At 35.5% G+C, this 23429-nt stretch overlaps 1 protein-coding gene across 2 annotated transcripts in view; it reads right to left on the minus strand.

The window, feature by feature from the left end:
* gpc6a (glypican 6a) overlaps nt 1-23429 on the minus strand; it is a 227648-nt gene that overhangs the window by 68422 nt on the left and 135797 nt on the right. For both annotated transcript variants that reach the window (XM_077205398.1, XM_077205399.1), the window contains exon 4: nt 12355-12520. In XM_077205398.1, the coding sequence (XP_077061513.1) occupies nt 12355-12520 (166 nt within the window). The remainder of the gene's footprint in view (nt 1-12354; nt 12521-23429) is intronic.

The following is a 23429-nucleotide window of genomic DNA, read 5'->3' on the forward strand; positions in this document are numbered from 1 at the left end:
AACGCTTGGAACACAACAGCTACACACTAACAGAAAAATGTTCTGGAAGACGGACAGGTTATCATTGGCCAAAAGCTATTACGCAAGCATTCCCAAAACTCTTCTGATTTATTATTCAGTTTGTTGCACAACAACCCAGATATTGTCTTTCTATTTACTGCATTTCCAACAGATCGTGATGTCCCATTAAAGGGCTGATGTTCAGAAGCTGGGAGGCGAACACAGAGGTGAGCCACAGCTCCCCATGATAAAAGCGTGTTTGTGTTAGCTTAACCTGAATGGCTTTGCAATGAAACAAGCCACTGAGAGGGAGGTGAACGCAAACAGCCATTAGAGAGCTGTTTACCAAGACACTCCTGTGGACTGAAGCCAATAACAAGCCGAGTCCAGCACTCAAGATGACCAGACTCCAATTCAGATAACAAATATGAATCTCATATATTACACAGACTGATTCAGAGTTTAAGAAGCAGCTTATTATCTTCTATTCTCGTTCTAGACAATAAACACCTTTCCATCTATAGTACAGCATGATCACACTATTCGTGTACAATAGTTCTTGTCTAAGGTGCCACAGAGAATACCGTGGTACTTGTCTAAAAAAGCATGACATTACTATAGCAGCATGCCAAAAATGTATTTAAAAAAAAACACCGGTCCAACTTTATATTAAGTGGCTTTAAGTAATATGTACTTACATCAAAGTACAAAGTACTTATTGTGTTGATGTTGTATCGTAAAACACTTGTGCTGCTATTGAGGTGTGATACGGGTGAGGTTAAAGTCAGGTGTATTAATTTCAATGTAAGTACATAGTACCTATAGCCGCTTAATATAAAGTGGGACACCTTTGATTATAAACAGAACCTTTTTTTTTTAAATAAACTGCTTTTATTCAGTCAGAATATATTAACTTTATCAAAAGTGGAAGTAAAGACATTTATCAATATTAAAAAAGATTTACAACATCTCGATTTTCACCACTGAAAAAAATTAAAAAGTAGTGACTTTTTATCTCACAATTTTTACTTTTTTCAATTGCGTGATATAAACCCTCAATTAAGTGTTATAAAGTCATATTTGCATGTTTATATCATGCAATTCTGAGAATCTTTCATTTTTGTTTGTTCTGTTGCGGAACAATCTTTCTATTCATCAAAGAATTCTACAAGATTTACATATTTCAGCTTCCCAAAAAATTATGAAGCAGCACAACTGTTTTCAACATAAGAAGGAATCAGAAATGTTTCTTGAGCAGTAAATCATCATATTAGAATGATTTCTGAAGGATCATGTGACACTGAAGATTGGAGTAATGATGCTGAAAATTCAGCTTTGATCACCCAGAAATAAATTACATTTTACAATATATTCACATAGAAAACATCTCTTCTAAATTGTAATAATATGTCACAATTTTACTGTATTTTGATCAAATAAGTCCAGCCTTTCAAAAGAGACGTCTTTCAAAAACATTACAAAGACCAAAACACGAACTCGAAGCTGTGATTTTTTTGTGTGTATCTGTATGTGATCGGGTTGATGGTATCCTGGACATATCCTGTCCTCTCCCTGTCCATCCTGAAACATTCCTAGTAATACGAGCAGTAATCAGAAACTTCTCCCAACTGTGAGATGCACTTCCAGTCCAACTCTCTGTCAAAACACATTCCCTGTGAGTCTGGAGTCTGAGGGAGGAGGTGGATATGGCCCTCAGCACAGCTCCAGGGCCCGGGGATTTAAATGACGCCCGGCAAAATCATTTGCAAAGTGTATTTTCATAACTGCATATGTATTCATGTCTATGGTAAAGACAGCAACATATGCAACCAGCCCATTCTGCCAATGAATCAGCTCTATATCTCCAGAAAATATCAAAATAGGCAGGACTGTTTTCTAATATTTGCATGTGAAAATACACAACAAAACATCACAAACAAGAATAACTGAATTATCAAGGAGCTTTTGCACAAGATTTAGGAGCATCTTTAATCAAAAGCAAATGTAAAGGTCGACTGACAGCACTTAAAACAACCTGAGTGACAAAGCAGGAACGATATAAACTCTCAGTGAGGGTTTGACTTAAAAAAAAAAACACACAGTTGCACAATCTACAAAATGCCATCTTTCTTAATAACAAACTGCAGGAAGAATCACACCCACTCACGGAGCATCGGTGAGACGTGTGTATGAAGTGAACACCAGCCGCGCTCATATTTCGGTCCTCGGCTGTTTTTCTGTCAGCCAGGGGTTCAGGATCTGGTTTGTACCTGTCAGATCTGTCACCGTTTACCATCTGTGACTCAATCACTTGGAAGAAAAAGAGGATAGAGATAGTGCTCGCTCAAGTACACCAGCCAAGAGTGTGTGTGTTTCAACATCGCAGGTGAAAGCGATAGAGGCAGAAGAAACACGGCCCTTGAAAAAAGTGTGCAGAGAGGACGAGCAGAGACTCCACAGAGACTCCATCACACTCTCAATGACAGACGCTCGCGACCGTATATCCCTCTTTGTCTGTGACGGACTGACCGACATGCAATCAAAATTAGTTTTATTGCCAATGATTGTTACAGAAAAAAATAATTTTCTGGATCTCTGATGCAACTATTCTACTCTTTCAGGAATTCTAAAATGAAGGTTTTAATTGGAATGTAATCATATATATATATATATATATATATATATATATATATATATATATATACCTATACATATACACACACACACACATATATATATATATATATATATACCTATACATATACACACACACACATATATATATATATATATATATATATATATATATATATAAAACGCATTGCCGGATTATATATGACTTTATATATGTGTATTACTTATAAATATATAATACTTTATTTTTAATTTGCTTAAATTGGAAAGGTGAGAAAATAAAAGAAAAAAAAGTATTGTATAAGTTACTGAAAAAAAAACATAATACAAATAATAATAAATACATATATTTTATTATTATTATTATGAAACTGTCATATGGTAGAGCAAATCAAATGTTCTATGACATGATATGATCACTTGTAACGTCTGATTTTCACAAACCAGACAATAATTGCTTTGACTGACAGTCACTAATGGACATGAAATCATTTCCTCCCATTTCTCCAAGGCAAAAGGGACCTTCGGTGGCACCATGTGAACATCTGCACCTCCTCACAATGTCATGACAGCTGACAGCTGGACACGTCGCCATGGAGACGGTCACCGATGGCAACGGTTTGGCTGACCTGCTGTCACTCACAGGAATTATGAGGAATAATTACCTCCACTCAGAGCTGGAACAAGAGCATTGTGCATTTGCGATCTCAAAGCAGATATGAACTTCTGATGCATGACTAACTTCATGCTTAAGCAAGAGATAAAACTGACCCATTTGAAGTAAAGCACATTAGAAAGTGTTGCACAACTGTGGGGAGTTACGCAACACGATCAGACGTATCTGAGCACTAAATGAAGCTCTTCGATTGACAGATAAAACCATTAAAACCGTCCCCTACAGACAGAAAGTTGCTGTTAAAGTGGAGAATTTGTTACAAAAGCACAACTTTATTATAAAGAGGTTCCATATGAGCTATTATGGGCTTGTTTTGCGGTGAGGATAATACAATATAAGGGAAGACATAAGTTGTTATCTCTATTTAGCTTGAATAAATGAAAATCCCTCTCTCGACTCTGCTTGTTGTTGTGAGATCAACATTAGCCTCTTAAATGCAACATTATTGCCGTTTAAGCCTTTATAAAATCTAATGCATTCACTCGTGATTTATATATGTACAAGGACACTGTGTGCAAGGGGAGGAAATAATATTGACTTACATTTTCATGAATTGTGAGGTTGCTGCAAGCTCCGATTTCACATGGAGACAAAGCCATGCAATTAAAAAGAAATGAGCAAATAAAATCAATGCGGATCACTTACATTGTGGTGACAAAGGACTCACCATAGGACAACACAGGCCTAAATCTTAATTAGCCTTTGTAATTAGCCCGGCGCATGAAGAAAAATCCGATACAAAGACAGGAAGGTTTAGCTGGCGCAGCATTAAATAAAGACAGAATTCATGTTTAGCATTTACTGATTAATGCAAAGTAGGGCTATGTTTGGAGTTGCACTAGTACAAGATGACCAAATACATATGATAGAAATTCATATATGTATGCTAAATATATTTCTGCTAATATATATATATATATATATATATATATATATATATATATATATATATGTATATATATATGCATATATATATTACCATAAATATATTTAGCATACATACTATAATATATCATATTTTAAGTATATATAAGTCATACATTAAAAGTCCAGACAATACATCATACATAATTTGAGGGGAACATGAAAATACATAATTCCAAAAAAATTAAAATTAAATAAATAAATAAATAATTTGCCTATTTTTTATGTCTTTCTTACTTTCTTATATTTTAAAATCAAACAAATTAAATGTTCTCGAATTTGGGCAAATCATTTTCTAAATAAATCAAGCATTAACAAAGTCTGTAATGAAAAGTCAAAGATTCCTCATTTTCTTTTCAAAACAAAATGTGAAATATTTTAATTTAAATAAATAAATAAATAAATGCATACAAAATTAAATAATAATATTAAATAAATAAATAAATAATTTATAATAAATACATGTATTTAATATTTTATTTAATATTTCATGTTTGTTTTTATAGCACACAAAAGGTTAAAAAAAAATCACAAAAAAGTGCAAGCTTTTCTATAACATATTTTGTTAGTTCTTCATGCTCATGCACAAAAGCACATTCGTATGCAGGATGTAGCCTTAAGCTATGTCCACGCGGTGAGGACATGCCATCAGGCATTCATTATACTGTGGCACCTTTTCTGACACCGAATATCCCAACATGGTGCTGACGAGAAAAATGATAATGACATGCTGGTCATAAAAGCGAGCAGTGGCTATTTATCATGAAAGTGTGTGTGTGAGTGATGTATAAGCAAAGGTACACCTTCCCTCCTACACCACATGTACAATAATGACTCCTACATCCTTCACTGACCTCAACACATACGGCTCACTGAGTCCTGGGGAATGAGGGAAGCCTGAATGTGTTTAAGGGTGATTGAAATCTGACAAGAACATATACTGGTCAAATTTCACCCCAAAATCTCAGTATATGCCTGTCTGTATGTTTATATCCATTCTTACAATAAATGAAAAAATAGTTTGATTGGTAGCCAAGTTAACATTATGACTGTAATACAGAGGTATACAAACAAAAATGTGTCATGACTGATAATACTGTCTAAACAAATGGGATATGAGTTCATGAATTATGTTCATGATGGTTAATCACTCACAGTTCCCCTCCCCTTTGTGTGTGTGTGTTATATATATATATATAATTTATTTTTTTACACACACACACACACACACACACACACACACACACACACACACACACACACACACACACACACACACACACACACACACACACACACACACACACACACACACACACACACACACATACACACACACACACACACACACACACACACACACACACACACACACACACACACACACACACACAGACTTTGGAGGGGAACTGTGAGTGATTAACCATCATGAACATAATTCATGAACTCATATCCCATTTGTTTAGACAGTATTATCAGTCATGACACATTTTTGTTTTTATGCCTCTGCATTACAGTCATAATGTTAACTTGGGTACCATCAGTCTTTTGCATCTTTACTGTAACTGTCCACCTTCCATGCTGTCTGTAAATAGTGTTTTTGTTTCAGTGTATTTGTATTTGTATTCTAAATGTAATGTGATATGCAACTGCAATCGCTCATCTTGCTTTATGGACTGGGCAAATGTCTATTGTACATTTACGTGTAAACTGTTGCTTGTTCTTTACTGTTACTGTGAAGCGTCCTTGAGCTTGGGAAAGGAACTATATAAATTAAAATAATAATAATTATTAGTATTATTATTATAATTACTTCCACAATAAAAATAAAAATCCAAATAAGCTTATTCTTTCTGATATGTCTTATATTTAAAATCAAACTAATTCAATATTCTTGACTATCCAACAAATCATTTTCCTATTAAATCATGCATTGAAAAGTATTAACAATATTTAGTAATTTTTACCATAAAAAAAACAGACTAGATATAAGCAATGTTTCAAGCTCAGTGCTCGGATTTAAGTTTCCAATGAAAAGTCAAAGGTTCCTTATTTTCTTTTTAAAACCAAACGATATGAGTTAAATTATCATATTTTTTTCTGGGAAAAAAAGTCACTCCATCTTGTTGGCTGAGGGTCTCGGTGTAGTACGCTTCAGTGTTTGAGGACGTCACTGTAGAGTTCTTCACCTTATAAACCCAACCGCTCCTAATATGCAGCTTTGGATGTGTGTGTGTAATTGAGTTGTAGTTTCTCCTCAGTGGCTCGCTGAGAATACTTCACAACTCTACATGTTTCCAGTGGACATCATCGCAGCCATGAGGACGAGTAGAGCTGATTCTGCTGTACAACATCACTCAGATATTACACAAATCCCTAATCATATCCTAATAGCACTTATGAGCTGATCGCCACATGCCAGGAGCACGCAACACTGATCTGACACCACCAAATATATATACTTTGTATGCATTTACATTTAAGCGTTAAGCATCACTTCAAGGCATTACGTCTAGTAAATCTGTCCTCTGTTTACAAAGCATAATGATAATGCTTTCCACAGCACAAGCACTGCAGAAGCTCATATTCACCTCATCTAAGGCCACCTTCATATCACATTCAGGTCAAACTGTTCCTTCCTGAATTTCCCCTTAAGGATCAATAAGGCAGAGGAAATATTTGTATTTAATCAGCATGGCTTACACTGAGTTTGCTGTTGATGATTATATAACAGCAGGATCTTTTTATAAGGTCAAGAAGGATTATAATCAAAAACTCATTTGAGTTAAACACGGATTAAAACTGAAATTACTGCACTTTAAGATTAAGATTTAGATATTTTTTTGTAAGATGTTATGCAACACTTTTCTAATATACGTTTATTAAAATGAGACATTTTTATCCATCTCAAACATACTAGCATGTGTCTAGAAGCAATACTACACAATGCTTAAAACGCATTCATTTAATTTGAATCTAATGAAAATTGTATTATTGTATTTTGTTCATTTTGTCTGGTCTTGTATTGTCCCTGCAGCACTGTTTGCATGAAAGCTGCTTCATAATAAAATAAATGATTGTGTGGAAAACAAGGGGAATAGATAACTTAAAAATAAATGAATGAGGCTCCCAAAAAAAAAAAAAAAAAAAAAGAAGGTAATTGCTACTTTTTATCTCAAAATTCTGACTTTTTGTTTCACAATTGTGAGTTTATATCTTCATTGTGAGATATAAACTCGCAATTACCTTTTATTTTTTTATTCTGTGACAGAAACATGCAACCATAGCTTACTGCAAATCGTCCTCGATAATAAAAAATGAGACACAGATTTGAAGATTTTCCCTCGCACTATACTGTATATGTGCTAAATTTCAGTTTTTGCAACTGGGACACATAATTAGATCAATACTTTTTAATGCATTGCATATAAATTCATTCTGATCTTCTGTAAAAGTAAAAGTAAGTCCAGGTAAAAATGGACAACAAAATTAGAAGTGAAAATGTGATTAAAAAAAGTGAATAAATGTCATGAAAATAAATACTTCCACAATGAAAAAAATAAAATAAAAAATGCATTTTGTGATTAATAAATAAAACAAATAAATAAATAAATAAATAACGTCCAGACAAAATATGTAATGGGAATTTGGAGGGGGAAATGTAATTAACTGTCATGCAAATAAATACTATCACAATGCAACATTTTCTAATTTCTAATTTTCTTTCTTTTTATTTTAAAAAAGTGTCTTTTCACTGTATATGTGTATCTCAAAATGTACACCAAAATAAATCTCACATAAGAGATCTCTTTGATAAATTCGCTCTGATCCTTCAGAAAGTCATTGTATAATCCGTACAGTGTGTACATATACTGAAAATTTGAGTATCAGTTCAAAATGCAATCTGAGAAAAAGAAGTCAGTGAATAAAGCAAACTGTGTCCTTGTACACACAAAACCTTTCAGGCGTCACCCAGTATAATTGAGACTCAGAAGCCGAAAGAGACGAATGCTCATAGGATGAAGCTGAAATGATACTTCCTCGTCCGTCTGACCCCAGACCAGAGGTGGCATATTCATCAGGATAAGAATAAACCGATGGCCTGATGTTTGCACCGTACATCTGATTTCCTGTGAAACTGGAACTCATTGGGTCTGATGAAATGCCCCGTCCGTCTGTTTTCTTCTCAACAGCGTGATCTCGGGCCGCTCTCGTTGCCGAGGCTAATGGCGGCATGACGTCTCCTGTGGTTTCGCGAATTGAGATGAATGCAAACCCCTACGGCTTTGAAGGAAAATTAATAACACAGGATACTAATTTCTTACGACGGTTACATTTGTTCTATGGAATCTCATCTTAACAGGAAACTTTAGTGTGTCGCAGCGGGAATCTTTAATTGCTGACCAAAATTATGTCGCAAAATATGATTCCTCGGAGGAAGGCTAACAAACCACAATTAGCAAATAAAAAATCCTAGCATGAGGTACACAAATACATTATGGGTTCAAGCTGTTTCATTACATGCAAGAATTGTAATATGAGATGCTTGAATCTACAAATGCAACATGTATTTAAAGAATATTTAAAAACATTTGGGATAGATCAACATTATCACTATCCATTTCAGAGTATTTGTTATTATGACTATATGTGTCACGTGTGCTTAGGGTTTTGGTTCACGTTTATGTTTCCATGTCTTTTATTTTGTATTCTGTTCTCATGTTGCTCATGTTCGATTGCACATGAGTTCTCACTTCAACTTGCCTTCAGTGGACATCCGTTAGAATATGTCTTAATTTTTAAATTTCTTACAACTGTGCTTTGATTTATTTTCAATTTACCTGCCCTTCAATATATCACTGCTCAATTTTTTCTACTGGCCTAGTCAGATGGGTTCAGATTGTTACTTGTCCTGTCAAAATGCACAAAAATATATAGTTTTCGTTGTGTTTGACCCATGTACTCTTGTAAACAGTGCTTTAAGATAGGTATAATAGTATGTACAGTATACAGAAATTGAATACTATATATATATTAAAAAAATCTGAAATCTCAATTTCTCTGATCTGAGGTGCTATCCACATTAATTTTTGTAAAGCTCAATGTTTTATAGCTTATGCATTTTGGGAGAAACATCTGAGCCAAAGTTTATACTAAAACATGCATGAGAACCATTAAATATCCTTAACTACAAAAGAGCAGATTTTCCTCTGGGAATTGCTATAATTAAATTGCATTAACCCATATCGCATATATACGCCCTTGACTTCGTCCATTACAATAAATTAATAAATTAATTAATACGCCAGTCGACGTAATCAACTTAATAGTGCCAATTTCCAAAAGGCATTCCCTATGAAAGTTTGGGAAACCACACAGTTTCTTCAATCGATGCAGTGAATGTTCTCAGGCCTGCCAATCAATGCAGGTGAGAAGGGCACATCAACACGGGCCACGGCGAAATGCCACGTATGCCACATGGAGCAAAGGTCAGGCCAGCCAATCCAAGTTGATCGCACAAAGAGATGCCATTTCAAACAAAAACTCGTTTCTGTGTGGCCATTCTATAAATATTCAAAGCAAAATGAATTATCCTCTTTTGCTAATCGAACCGCGGCACTATAAAGCCAGTCAATTCCTCTCTGAGGGGAGCAATATACTGATTTAAAATCTATACCGCAGAAAATGAGCTCTGAAAAATGCAAAACAAAGCCAAAGTGGTTTGAGAAAGAAGGCAAAGCACATCAGGAAGTTTAGCTTAAAGAAGTGGTTGATAATGATTTCACTTTTCTAACTTTAGTTAGTGTGTAATGTTGCTGTTTGATGCATAAACAATATCTGAAGAGTTACAACACTTAAAGTTCAAAGCAAAAGGGGATACTTTCTTTTAAAGAAATTGCTTTTTAAGGACTACAACAAACGGCTGGTAGGAACTACAACGAGCTCCTTCACTAAATATAAACCCTGTCCCGGAAACACGCAACACCGTTCTATCTTCATGGAGCATATATGGATTTATAGATTATCATGACAGAATATGCTAATCAATAACTTGAAGATAGTTAACTCCACATCAGCTATATAAATTCATTAGCTATCCATTCAGAAATGTCCTGTTGTATTCTACATGTTGTCACTTCTTCTTCATTTTGTCCGCCTCTGGTTTGAACATAAAAGGCTGAACAGTTTCTATAATTATCAGTGCGTGTCTGTGTGAGGTAATCTCTCTCTCTCACACACACACACACACACACACACACACACACACACACACACACACACACACACACACACACACACACACACACACACACACACACACACACACACACACACACACACACACACACACACACACACACACACACACACACACACACACACACACACAGCAGGCAAGGGAGCAGCAGCTCATTTGCATTTAAAGGGACAATTTTCACATGCTATAAAAATATATGTGGGGTATTTTGAGTTAAAACTTCAAATACACACTCTTGGGACATCAGAGACTTATTTTACATCTTGAAAAAAGGGACATTATTGGACCCCTTTAAAAAGAACCTTGAATGTACAAATGACTGACAAATTTAATTTTCACTTTCCAAGTTAAACAACACATACATTTTTCACATTGCAGTGAGAGTGTTGAAGGTAAGAGGAAGAAAAGCATAATTGACTTTCGCTGTATCAGTTCTGTGGGTGGGCGGCATTAAGCTGCTAAAGCGAGTGCCTATAGGTCATATGAATCAAGCTGAACCATCACTCAAACTATATTTACTGCCATCAACGAGAATATATTAAACATTCAACAGGATTGAGAGGCGGGGATGTAGCTTTTGCATAGTGCAGGAGGTGAAAACCGACTTGGAGCAATTAGCAGAGTTCTTGAAATAAAGCAAGTTCTCAATTTTGCATTTCTATATCATGGAATAGCATTCACAACACATTTTACTGTGACAGAATTCTAAATGAAACAGGACAATGAAGATTGGAATGGAGCCAGAACTCAATGTGAGTCGGCTAAAGCTATGCCATTACAATTCTTGGCAGAAAGCAAAACGTACTGGCCTGAAAAACTGAAACACTTTGTTTGGACCAACTATCAATACAATACAGTACAATTAAGTGATTACACTAACTTACAGTAGATAGAAAGATGGATGGATGGATGGATGAATGGAACGGTAGATAGATGGATGGATGGATAGATAGATAGCTGACTCGATAAATAGACAGATAGATAGAACGCTTGCAAGAAAGAAAAAAAGAAAGAAAGAAAGAAAGAAAGAAAGAAAGAAAGAAAGAAAGAAAGAAAGAAAGAAAGAAAGAAAGAAAGAATGAAAGAAATATTTAAAAAGTGGGCTGGAAACAGAAGCGTATCTCAGATAGATAGATAGATAGATAGATAGATAGATAGATAGATAGATAGATAGATAGATAGATAGATAGATAGATAGATAGATAGATAGATAGATAGATAGATAGATAGATAGATAGATAGATGGATGGATGGATGGATGGATGGATGGATGGATGGATGAATGGAACGGTAGATAGATGGATGGATGGATAGATAGATAGCTGACTCGATAAATAGACAGATAGATAGAACGCTTGCATGAAAAAAAGAAAGAAAGAAAGAAAGAAAGAAAGAAAGAAAGAAAGAAAGAAAGAAAGAAAGAAAGAAAGAAAGAAAGAAAGAATGAATGAAAGAAATATTTAAAAAGTGGGCTGGAAACAGAAGCATATCTCAGATAGATAGATAGATAGATAGATAGATAGATAGATAGATAGATAGATAGATAGATAGATAGATAGATAGATAGATAGATAGATAGATAGATAGATAGATAGATAGATAGATAGATAGATAGATAGATGGATGGATGGATGGATGGATGGATGGATGGATGGATGGATGGATGGATGGATGGATGGATGGATGGATGGATGGATGGATGGATGGATGGATGGATGGATGGATGGATGGATGGATGGATGGATGGATGGATGGATGGAACGAAAATCTCCGTCCATAGATAGTATCCGTCCATCTGGCTATAATCCAAACGAAGAAATCAATATTTGAAAAGCGAGCTGGAAACAGAAGCGTATCTCACCGATGAAGAGGTTCCACTCTGGGTCCAGGTCGGCTTGGTTGGCCAGGCAGCCCCGCATCACATTCTGGCAGTAGTTGGCACAGGGTCTGAGGCCTGGCATTCCTCCACAATACGGACAGAACAACATTTTGGTCAGTGCTTTACTGCATCCTGGAGATATATTGACCTGCAGGAGAAATCAACAATGGGAAAATGTTAGTCCTGGTTGAACAGATGAGTGTGTGAATGCATTTGAGAGTTGCCTTCCAGGCTGTTGGAAGGAACAGAGAAACGTGTTGGCCTGAAATATATTCTAGAGAGACACTACACTATACACTCACAACCTAAGACCTCTAAACGCTGTTTGTGCCGCACTTAAAGTTGTTTTTCAGAGTGAAGAACTGCATTGAGAACAGGTCAAAGATGTCTCTCAAATCACCCTGAACTGAGCTGTCCGCTCAATGCATGTCCATTTTCAGTGTCAACATGTTCTTTCAGGACACTACATTCGCAAAGATTCACAGACACTTGTTGACGGAGCTCGAATGGCAACATTCTCACATCTAGCCTTCGGAGAAGACAAGTATCTACTTCCAACCGCCTCCGATAATTGCATGTCATTCTCTATCTTTATACTTGACTCAGGAGCTTGTATGCCAGCCACCTTCTGTCCATCATGTGCCGGCGCTCTCCAAAGGTCAAGGCCACACTGAGAGGAGCAGACGGTCAGCTGGAAACATGCGGGCTGATCGCTCACAACGAGATCTGAAAGGACATGTTGTGTTGATTTCTCTGATCAAACCTGACAGTGCTGTGAGCCATTGCCTTAAAACACTACAACTGCAGCACCAAACACGAGGTTTCACTAAGGGTGAAAACCTGAAAATCGAGTGTAAAAATATACAGAATATACAGTACAGGTGTGCACGAGAACAGGTGTGCTAATTAATTTAGAAGCCTGCTTCAGAGTAATAATAATAATAATAATAATAATTACGACTTTGTCATATTTTTTATGGAATATTGCAGATTTATTCTAAATGATTTATCCCTGCACATAATCTTTAATCAAAACAACTTTTCCTCCCTATTGCAGCTCATCTTTTCTCTTCTCTGATGACGAGGGTGGGGCAACCTGTCACTCACATGAGATCCACCAATAGCAAACCTTGACCATCCATCAAGCCCCGCCCACATTTGTTCTTGTTCCATTGTTCCAGAAGACTTTTTTTACTCAGATAGGGAAGAAAAGACACAACCTATGTTTCACGCAACTTTATTTGTGAGTTTACATCTCACAATTGCAAGTTTGTCTTTTAACTGGGATTTTAGATATTATGACTGTTTATTTTTTAAACTTCCTCTCACAATTACCTTACAAAAAAAATACAAAAACGTGTTACTTGTTTGTTTAAATGTATGAAACAAGTGTTGTTATCATTAACTAAAACTAATACAAATCATTTTAGTAATTGAAATAAAGCTAAAGTAAAATAAATATAAGATTATTTTTTTAAATAAAAGCTAAATCAAATTATTAATAAATATTACATAGTATAAAATTATACTAAAATAGCACTGAAAATTATAATAATAGTAATAATCATCATCATCATCATCATCATCATCATCATCATCATCATCATCATCATCATCATCATCATCATCATCATTTTTATGCACAGACAACCGTTGATGGCCTACTGCAATTTCCAAAATGCACAGTATAAAATACATAATTTTCTTAACTAAATATGTAATTGGACTGTCAAGTGTTACGTTTTTTTTTATGCAAAATAACAATTTTTATTTCTGAATAAGGGAATGTTTTTAAGGAATATAAAAATGGTAGGCAGAATACAATATAGGCTATAGACTATGCAGTACGGCCTACGCTAACTATCTTAAGCCTCAGTTTATTCTTTGCAATAGAGCGAAAGCGCTTCTTTTCTTGCTTTAAGCTCCTGCAGTATCGCCCTGCTCTGTACGAGAGATAGTTTACAAATGTTTCAAACACATGTATTCTGTCAAGCTTGATTTATTTACCCTTCAACATCTTTGCTTTACACGACTCTACCATCGGCTCGTAATTGATAGAACAAGCGTAGGATCAGTTGCGACTCTGAAGCCGCGTCACACCTCCGGATTGGAGGATAAACTCTTCCTGTCTTCATCATCCTGATGATCCTTCAGATCCAGACAGCGCCAAACTTCCCTTCCTCTCCCGCTCCAAATCTAGCAGTGTTTCTGGAGCTCCTGAAGACTGTGAACGGAGAGGATCAAACGGAGCTGCTCTGACGCTCCCTGTTTTACACTCCGACATCAAATGCTGAGCGCAGGAGAGCTTTGAACGCAGTGTGTTTCTGCAGTTTCATCACAGCAGCCCCTCTCACACACCCTGCGCTGACGCCGTTTCCTAATCAGCCATTTACTTCACGCAGAACAACACAGAGAGTCTGTCTGCGAGCAAATGTGACTTTAAACGAAGGACACCACAAGGATATTACGTTGTACTCTGAGACTGAGAACAAAACCATGGGATTATTATTATGCTTTAATACAGTATACATTTAATACAGAGAGGTTGGAAGGACAGATTCTGTTTAATGGAAACACCCTGCTGACTTCTCTATCACTGTAAAACTATAATGAATTATATATATTAGGGCTGTCACTTTTGAGAAAAATCAAATTCGAACGGTTATCGGATATCAAGTAATGTATTCGAATATATTCAAATTACTACGAGAAGCAATTTTTCCAAATTTTTAAGAGTGCAGATAAGCAATATATGCAATAATTTTCTTTAGTTTGGGCCCTAATTATAGGCCTATAAATTTTTGTTTAAAGTAATTATTTATTACTATTACTACTGAATATATATATATATATATATATATATATATATATATATATATATAATTATAATTATAATTATTATTATTATTTATTTATTTTTTTAATAAGAAGATTATGACTGATTCACAAAAATGCCCTAAATGAAGAATCACATGTTTCATTATTGAATTTCAGCAATACATTCTACCAATTACATTACGGTTCGAAAGTTTGGGGCCTGTTAGATTTGTTTAATTTTATTATTATAATTTTTTAAAGATATTCATATTTTTATTCAGTAAAAATGCATTAAATTGATAAAAAAAAATACAGTAAAGGAATTTTTAATGTTAGAATGTTGATAATGTTCAATTGAACTTTCTATTCATCCAAAAATCTTGGAAATAAACAAGATTTCCAAAAAAATATGAAGCAGCAGCACAGCTGTTAACAACATTGATAATAATCAGAAATGTGTATTGAGCATCAAATCAGCATATTAGAATGATTTCTGAAGGAATGAAGTAATGATGCTGAAAATTCTGCTTTGATCACAGGTATAAATTACAGTTTACCATATATCCAAATATAAAACAGCTACGTCAAATATTTCACAGTATTACTGTTTTAATCAATCACATGCAGCTTTGGCGAGCAGAAGAGACAATCTTACCGACCAGATTTTTAAAAACACCTTCATTACACCTACATATCTTTAAAATGGAGCTGCTGAGGTACACCGATGTATAAAAGTAATGATATTCCTTAAGCCAATAAATACTATAGATTGTAGGTACTTGATGTCAACAAAATGATTTATTCCAGAGTCATGCTCATGTACACGCATAGCACTGAGTTATTAAAGCGTAACCTGTGAGCAATAAAATGTTCCTGTGGGTTTGCCCACTGCATATATTTAATACAAATCTATCTTAACTTTGACACCACTGTCATGCAGAAGAAATGCCCAACAGTGATGGAGGAGAAATATGACGTGTGTTCAACGTGCAAGATGATATGCGGGAGCACAAACTAGGTCATTTCCATGTTTCTACATTTCACAGCTAGAAAGCATGCAAAACAATGCATTTTTCATGAAAGTAAAGCAGCCATCCTCGCAATGCTCTGATATTCCTGTCGCAAATCAATCTGAAAAGCCCAGGAATCCAGCTAAGCCATGGAGAATGCAACATGCAGTAAGCTTGATCAGCAGCCGAGATTTCCTGAGGACAGAGAGACCTGTGAGTCATTTATGAGCTCCGGCTTCAGACGCCTTCCACAATAGCAGCGAATTCCAATAAAATCCCCCCTTTTCACACCAGTCAGTCGCAATCGTTCAATCCCTTGAGCTGTGATTCTGCTTACAGGCCAATGGCCAAAACCACACTAGTTTTAACACTTTTTTGCTGGCAACCTGGAAGCCACGAAATACCACATGCATTTTATTTTAATTTTAGAAACTTTCATTTGAACTCTTCTCAATGCAACAATAAATAAAATAAATTCAGAATAGATCAGTCTTTGACAGCCTTGATCACTGATTATACATTTTCACTGACTAATACAATAGTTGAAAAAACCTTTCGGCCAACCATTCTTAAAGACAACCTATTATGTCCTTTTTCAAAGTCTTGATTTGTTTCTGGCCTCTACAAGAAAAGATTTTCATGCTTGAATGTTCAACAAAAACCCATATTCTCCATTGTTGCGGCTCCTCTCTTCCCAGTCTGTCAGTAACGCTCTGATTAGTTCCTGTCTCTATGAAGCCCCTCCTTCTGAAAAGCACACTGTGCTCTGATTGGTCAGCTGGATCAGTGTGTTGTGATTGGTCGAGTGCTTTAAGTGTGTTTGGGAAATGTCCCGCCCCTTCCACCAGTTTCAACACACTACTAACTAACTCAACCAGGCCCCGCCCCCCTTTATTATGCATATGAATTATTTAAATGAGGAATATTGTGACGTGTTTGTTCCAGGATAAAACTCAAGACTACAATGGAGGTGTTTCATGGAGTTCAGAAACACTGACACTGATATAGAGAATAACTCCTGCTGGAGGAACTTTGAATCTTTGTAGAGCTTTTTCATGTTCAAACAGCAACATGAACGAAAAGATGAACTTGGAAAAAAGTATATTAGGTATTTAACATTTCAAATCATTAGCATATCATGTTAAAGGAAATGTAAACACTAATTGTGCTCTGGTACATGTAGAGCGATCTAAATTAAGTACTTCCTTTAATAGTTCTGACATTTGATGCAAGATTTGATGATTTGATTAAATTCAAAGATTCAAATCAGAGATAAAATTCAAAAGACTGAATTAAAAATATTACATTCAAAAGATTCAAAATGATTAATGATTCAATACGACGATTAGATTCAGAACATTCAAAGATTTAAAAAAAGAAGACAACTAAAAAGGATCACTTGATTCAAAAAATCAAATGAAAGATTCAATTTAAAGATTCAATTAGATTCATAATGCTCAGATCTATCACAATAATGCGCATTATCCAACAGCTCTGATGGAGCGTTTAATGGTTTGTAATGCCTAAGATCCGGTTCTGTTTGAAATCAAGCAGGAACCCAATACAATGGATTTCTGAAACCACAACTGAACCTGCTTGTCTTTATTCGATATCTTCTGAGCCTCTCAACAGAATGATAACTGGTTACCAACTCACATTGGTCAACTAACATATACAAAGTTAAACATGTTCTCATCTTCTGGCCACACTTCATATGCCTTCATATTACTTGAATATATACTATTTCAGTTTTTCTACTTTCTTTTGTAACTCTTTGTGAAATTCAATTCTGAGTGAAATTGAATGCAACCAATTGCATCATTCTCGGGTGTAATATAAACTGTAGTGCATATGCTCAAATCCCTTTTTTTCCCCTTAAAAGGGATTTGAATCATAAGTGCACAATGATATCATTATATCAGCATGCTGTTGATGCGAAGAAAAGCACGAGCAAAGTGCCTCCTCAATCTTTCTGTAAGGAAACGCCTTCAGGATAGATCTGAAACGGGGAGTCCTGCTTATAAAAACCCATAAAGGACAATAATATACTGTGCTGCATGTACTGGGAGAAGATAAAATGGCTTTGAGCAACTGCACAGAAATCCTGTTGGGTACATTGTGTTCCATTTTAAGCCTGGCACATTTGATTTCTCATTCCGCGCTGAACCACATAGCCAGGGTAAACCGACCCATGGGAAATCTTGCTGAACAAATCCTGAGACTCGTCAGCCGCATCTGGGAATGAAAATATATGACCAATGGTTTTAGGAAGAGGCACAGAATTAACCTTGAAGAGTGTTAAGAGATGCGATGCAACGCGACAAGCTTAGAGCTGCTCTAATGTGACGCGTTTGGCACGACAAAAAGAACATTCCTGTCAGCAGATGGATCTAATCCGCAGTTATTATGACAGTATGCCCAATCCAATCTGGCACGAGCCTCCAGAATCAAACCCAACACACACACAGACACACACATGAGTGAAACTTCGAAAGGAGCAGTTTGCGAGTGTAGGCTTGGATATGATATAATCAGATCACTGAAGGTGCAGTACCTCCTTCTGTTCCTCTCTTTCGTTTCAAATGTCAGAGAAGGTCTGAGAAGGTGCAAGAAGTGACAGAAGTAGTTTATAAGAAGCAAAAGCTGACATGAAGACTCTGGGCTCCTCACCACTTCAACTAAAGAACTTCTTGGGTCTTAAGTGTGACTTCGGGACACTGTAAAACTAGATTTTTTCTTACTCGTTAATAAAACAAAGATGAGTATGTTTTAGAAAAAAATATGGCCTGTTCGCACCAAGAACTATAACTTTAAAGATAACTACGATAACAGTATTAGTGTATATTAGTACTAACTATATTAGTAACTATAGCAGTTTTGTCGACTGTCACTTTAAATGCTTGAGCTCTTTAAAGCAGGATGGATTGTGATTGGCTGTCAATGTTTTTATCATTCATCAACTGGAAAAAAAATAACATTCTGAAAGTGATTTCAACATATTGTTCCTCTATGTTGTTATTGTTATAGTTGAATCTGATATGCTTTTATATTAGGAATGAATTTTAGAACTATATCTTTATCGTTATAGTTATCATCCTTGTGTGAACAGGCCTCAACATTTTACAATGAGGTTTCATTTGTTTACATTAGTTATAATTTATTGGATTGACATAATGAACTAACAATCAACACAACTTCTACAGGATTTATTAATTTTAGTCAACAGTATTTTTAACATTTATTAATACATTTTTAAAATCCAAAGTTGTATGTGTTAATGCACTCACTGTAAACCCAAATAAGTTGGCAAAACTCAAAAGATTTTCGGTAATCAGTTACATCATTTTTTTTTTAAGTTTAAGCAGATTTTAATTTTGCACTCATACATTTTAATTGCACTTAACTTGAAATATTTGAGTAAGCTAATTCATACATTTAACTAATAATTATTTACTCTATACTCTCACTCTTGCAAATTATTCTAACTCAAAATGTCCAACATGAAGATTTCAAAATAAAGATTGAAAGAGTTACTAGCTTAGCGATGGTGACGTTGAAGTCATGCGACCGTGTGTAGTTTATTTATATTCTGAAAAATATTGACAAATTTATAAATGTTGTGCTCATTTGTGAGGAATATCTTGATGAACAAAACATGTCAGAATCACAAAACTTATTTTCTGCAATAATCCAAAAGCCAATGGAAATGCGTAACTTATGGTATGGCCTATAAACATACACATTACTGCAGCTCTCTTTTTCAGTATCAATGCTGTTTATTTTTCACAAAAGATGGAATGCATGTACAGAAATCTACCGACAATCACACAAACTAGTGCATGCCCTACTAATCCAAATGAAGCTCAATCTCTCTAAAGATCTACATTAGCACTCACGCCAGCATCACATGCCCTTTCTTCGGACATTAGGCGCATCATTAACACCGATGCACTGCCAGTGAACTAACACGGCTAAAGTCAACACGCCATCTGTCAACTAGAAAGACAGATTCAAAAGTGGGAAAAGAGGAAATGAGAATCCAGCATCCTCTGAATACGCATTCACATTTTTGCACAAAACTAACTCATTTTACAATACTATCACTTTTACATACGAATGGGAAAGCTAAGCTTGATTGATCACAATAAATTTTATATAAATAATTCTTTGCTAAAAGCAACATGTTATTGTCTGACCCAAACATGATTGGTAAGTATAAGATATTATTATAATACTTGGAGCTAGAGTTTGGTGGACTGTTAGCGTAACGTCTGTGTTGACCTCATTCATTCGAGTAAATATTAAACTCCCACAGCCCTATATAGGAAATGAGGTTTGGAAAATGAATGGATGGATGGAAATATTTTAAACAAACATGACAACACGTCTTTCACAAACTAAACCAAACTAATGTGAACTTTTCAAACCACCTTGCTTATGCCCAAGGCAACAGAAACAACCCACACAACAGCATTTCTTACGCTTCTGCTGCATGATCACACTTCTGAAACACGTGTGTTTATTCAGCACAATGTGTTTACACACTCAACAGGACCTTTAATCCAAAAGAGAGGACAAACAATCTCTTTACAATTGCAATCGCTTCTGCTTGTCAGGTGCTTTTACTGCAACTCATTTGTGTCTAATTTGCATTTCTCTAAAGGCATTTTATAAGAAACATCACAGAGACGGTGGTCTCTTAAATTAAACATACTTAAAAATCTCAATCAAGGTCTCCTGAGATCTGAAAGAGCAACCTTTGAGCAATAAAATGATCCCATCGAGCTGAATATTCATATCTTTACTGGAAAAAAGGGGCCAAAAACATATAAAAATAGATGTTTTTTATATGCTAACACAACATTGCAATTTGCACATATTGCACATACATGCCTGTTCCATTAAACCAATAAAATTTAATGTTAAATATATTTTTTTTTAAAGTCAAAATATGAATAAATACTATAACAGCATATACATTATAAAGGAACACTGAGTAACTAGCTTCACAAACTTGTTTCTACTAACTTGCTCAGAGATATTCCCTCAAACTTTTGCTCTGCAATAACAGTAGTTGATCTAAAAGAGAAATCCGACAGTAAAGAAGACCATTTAATAGAGCACCTCTAGTGCCAACACTGAGAATGCAATGCTTTCTGTTCATATTTCAAAAAGCTTGCATTGCTGAAAAGCATTAGCATTTAGTATTACGGGCCTCAAAACCTATTGCAAAATGTCTCTTTATTTCCCCACATCTCCTATGCTACAGTATCATAATCTCACATGCAGTTAGCCCTACAATTACCAATTCTCTCTAATTGAACGTTATCTGAGGACAAGAGTCAGCGAGAGCTACAGTGACAGTTTAACCCCCCAGCCGAGACACTGGCTCCAAAACAATCAGCTCTGCTGTGGTTAGCACGCCACCGCACCGCAGATCACACACACACACACACACACACACACACACACACACACACACACACACACACACACACACACACACACACACACACACACACACACACACATGTGAGCGAGGTAATAAAGACAAGAGCTCAGCCGCTGTATTTGTAATGCTCGACTGCGGCAGATCACGCTCTACTGGCGCTTTATTGTGTTTAGATGCTCTGACAGATACTAACACTTCCTCAACAACTTCCAAGGGCACAGATTTGACGTGGTTTCCCGATGGCTGGATGTCCATAAAGATTATACGACGCTGGTGCTAATCATGAGTTTGTGCCAATATTAAGGGTCGTGAAATTTGGGTGACAGATTGAATGCTTTTACAAGAATGTTAGATTGAAGTGCGTACGCATACCAGTTTGTTCTTTCTCGCATTCAAATGATTCAATACGAGGGACATTTACAAGACATTTACATATAATAATTTTAAAACGCTTCCACAAATCATGATTTCACCCTTTGAGGGGATGAAAAACATGATCCACAACTCTCCCTAGGTCTATTCAAGAGTGACTTTATGAAAAACAAGGCCAAAGACGCTTCCCAACAAGGCATAATAGACACGTGCACTTTAGACACGGTTAGACACATATATCGACACACTATCTTCACCTACACAATAGGCATTAATGAAACATTATTGAGAACACTTTTGATGGAAGTAATAAGGGTTTTATTTTTATGCTCTTTTCAACCAACGAATGGCCAATGTGCAATCACAAACAACCACTTTTGATGTTCCCTGCTGTAATATGGTGTGACGCAATCAATCATGCCCATAGAAAAGTTTCAAAAGGAAAAAGCGTTCAAAGTGTTCAAATTTCCATGGTAGTATGTTTTTGGAAGGTAACTTGTACGCAAAATCCAAAATGAAAGGAATAGTCAGAGCTCAGTATATGCTAATGTCGAGTTGTTAGTGTAAATACCAACCAGACACACACACACACGCTCATGCACGCACACACGCACACATGCGTACGCACAGACACACACACACAATATCCAGAGATGTGAAAAAGTTAATAGTTCCTGGTGTTTCTTCTGGGTAATGTGTCAGACTTTAGACTCACATTGTAAGATGATTCCTGCTACATATTTATAAGCATTTTCCGTGGAACTCAAGTATTTAACCCAGAATATTAGCTTAATACTCACTGAGAGCCAAATGCAAATAAAAATGCCTTTGGTGAGTAATTAAAATGGAGATGGTAACATTTAAACAGCATCATAGGAACAATAGTTTGACCCTCATTAACACCAGCATATTGAATCAAAGAGATTCAAACAGTCAACTAAAGAGCAGTTCAGCGACTGCCAGCGACACCACGCTTTCATTTCATGAGAAACATTCAAAAAAAAAAAAAAAAATTTATATATATATATATATATAATCGTTTTAATTAGTAATTAGTAATTAATAACCACATTAGTTAACATGAACTAACAATAAATAATACTTGATCATTTATTGATCTTAGTTAATTTCAACAATTAATAATATATCATGCATCTGTTAACGTAAATTAATTCACTGTGAACACAGTCAAACAAAACATGAATGAATTTGCATTAATAAAGATTAATAAATGCTGTAAAAATTATATCATCCAGTGTAACTTCATGTTATGCAATAACAAATGCGACCGTATTGTTAATATATAAATGATTAAATACATATTTACTGCTCACATCTACAAGATATGTGTGTGAATTGTGTGTTAATTGAACAGATTTTAAATTCTCACTTCAGATCTTTGTGCG

The sequence above is a fragment of the Siphateles boraxobius genome, unplaced genomic scaffold, assembly GCF_051911475.1.
Source record: "Siphateles boraxobius isolate OS27281-9 unplaced genomic scaffold, OSU_SipBor_1 53, whole genome shotgun sequence".
NCBI classification, from domain to species: Eukaryota; Metazoa; Chordata; class Actinopteri; order Cypriniformes; family Leuciscidae; genus Siphateles; species Siphateles boraxobius.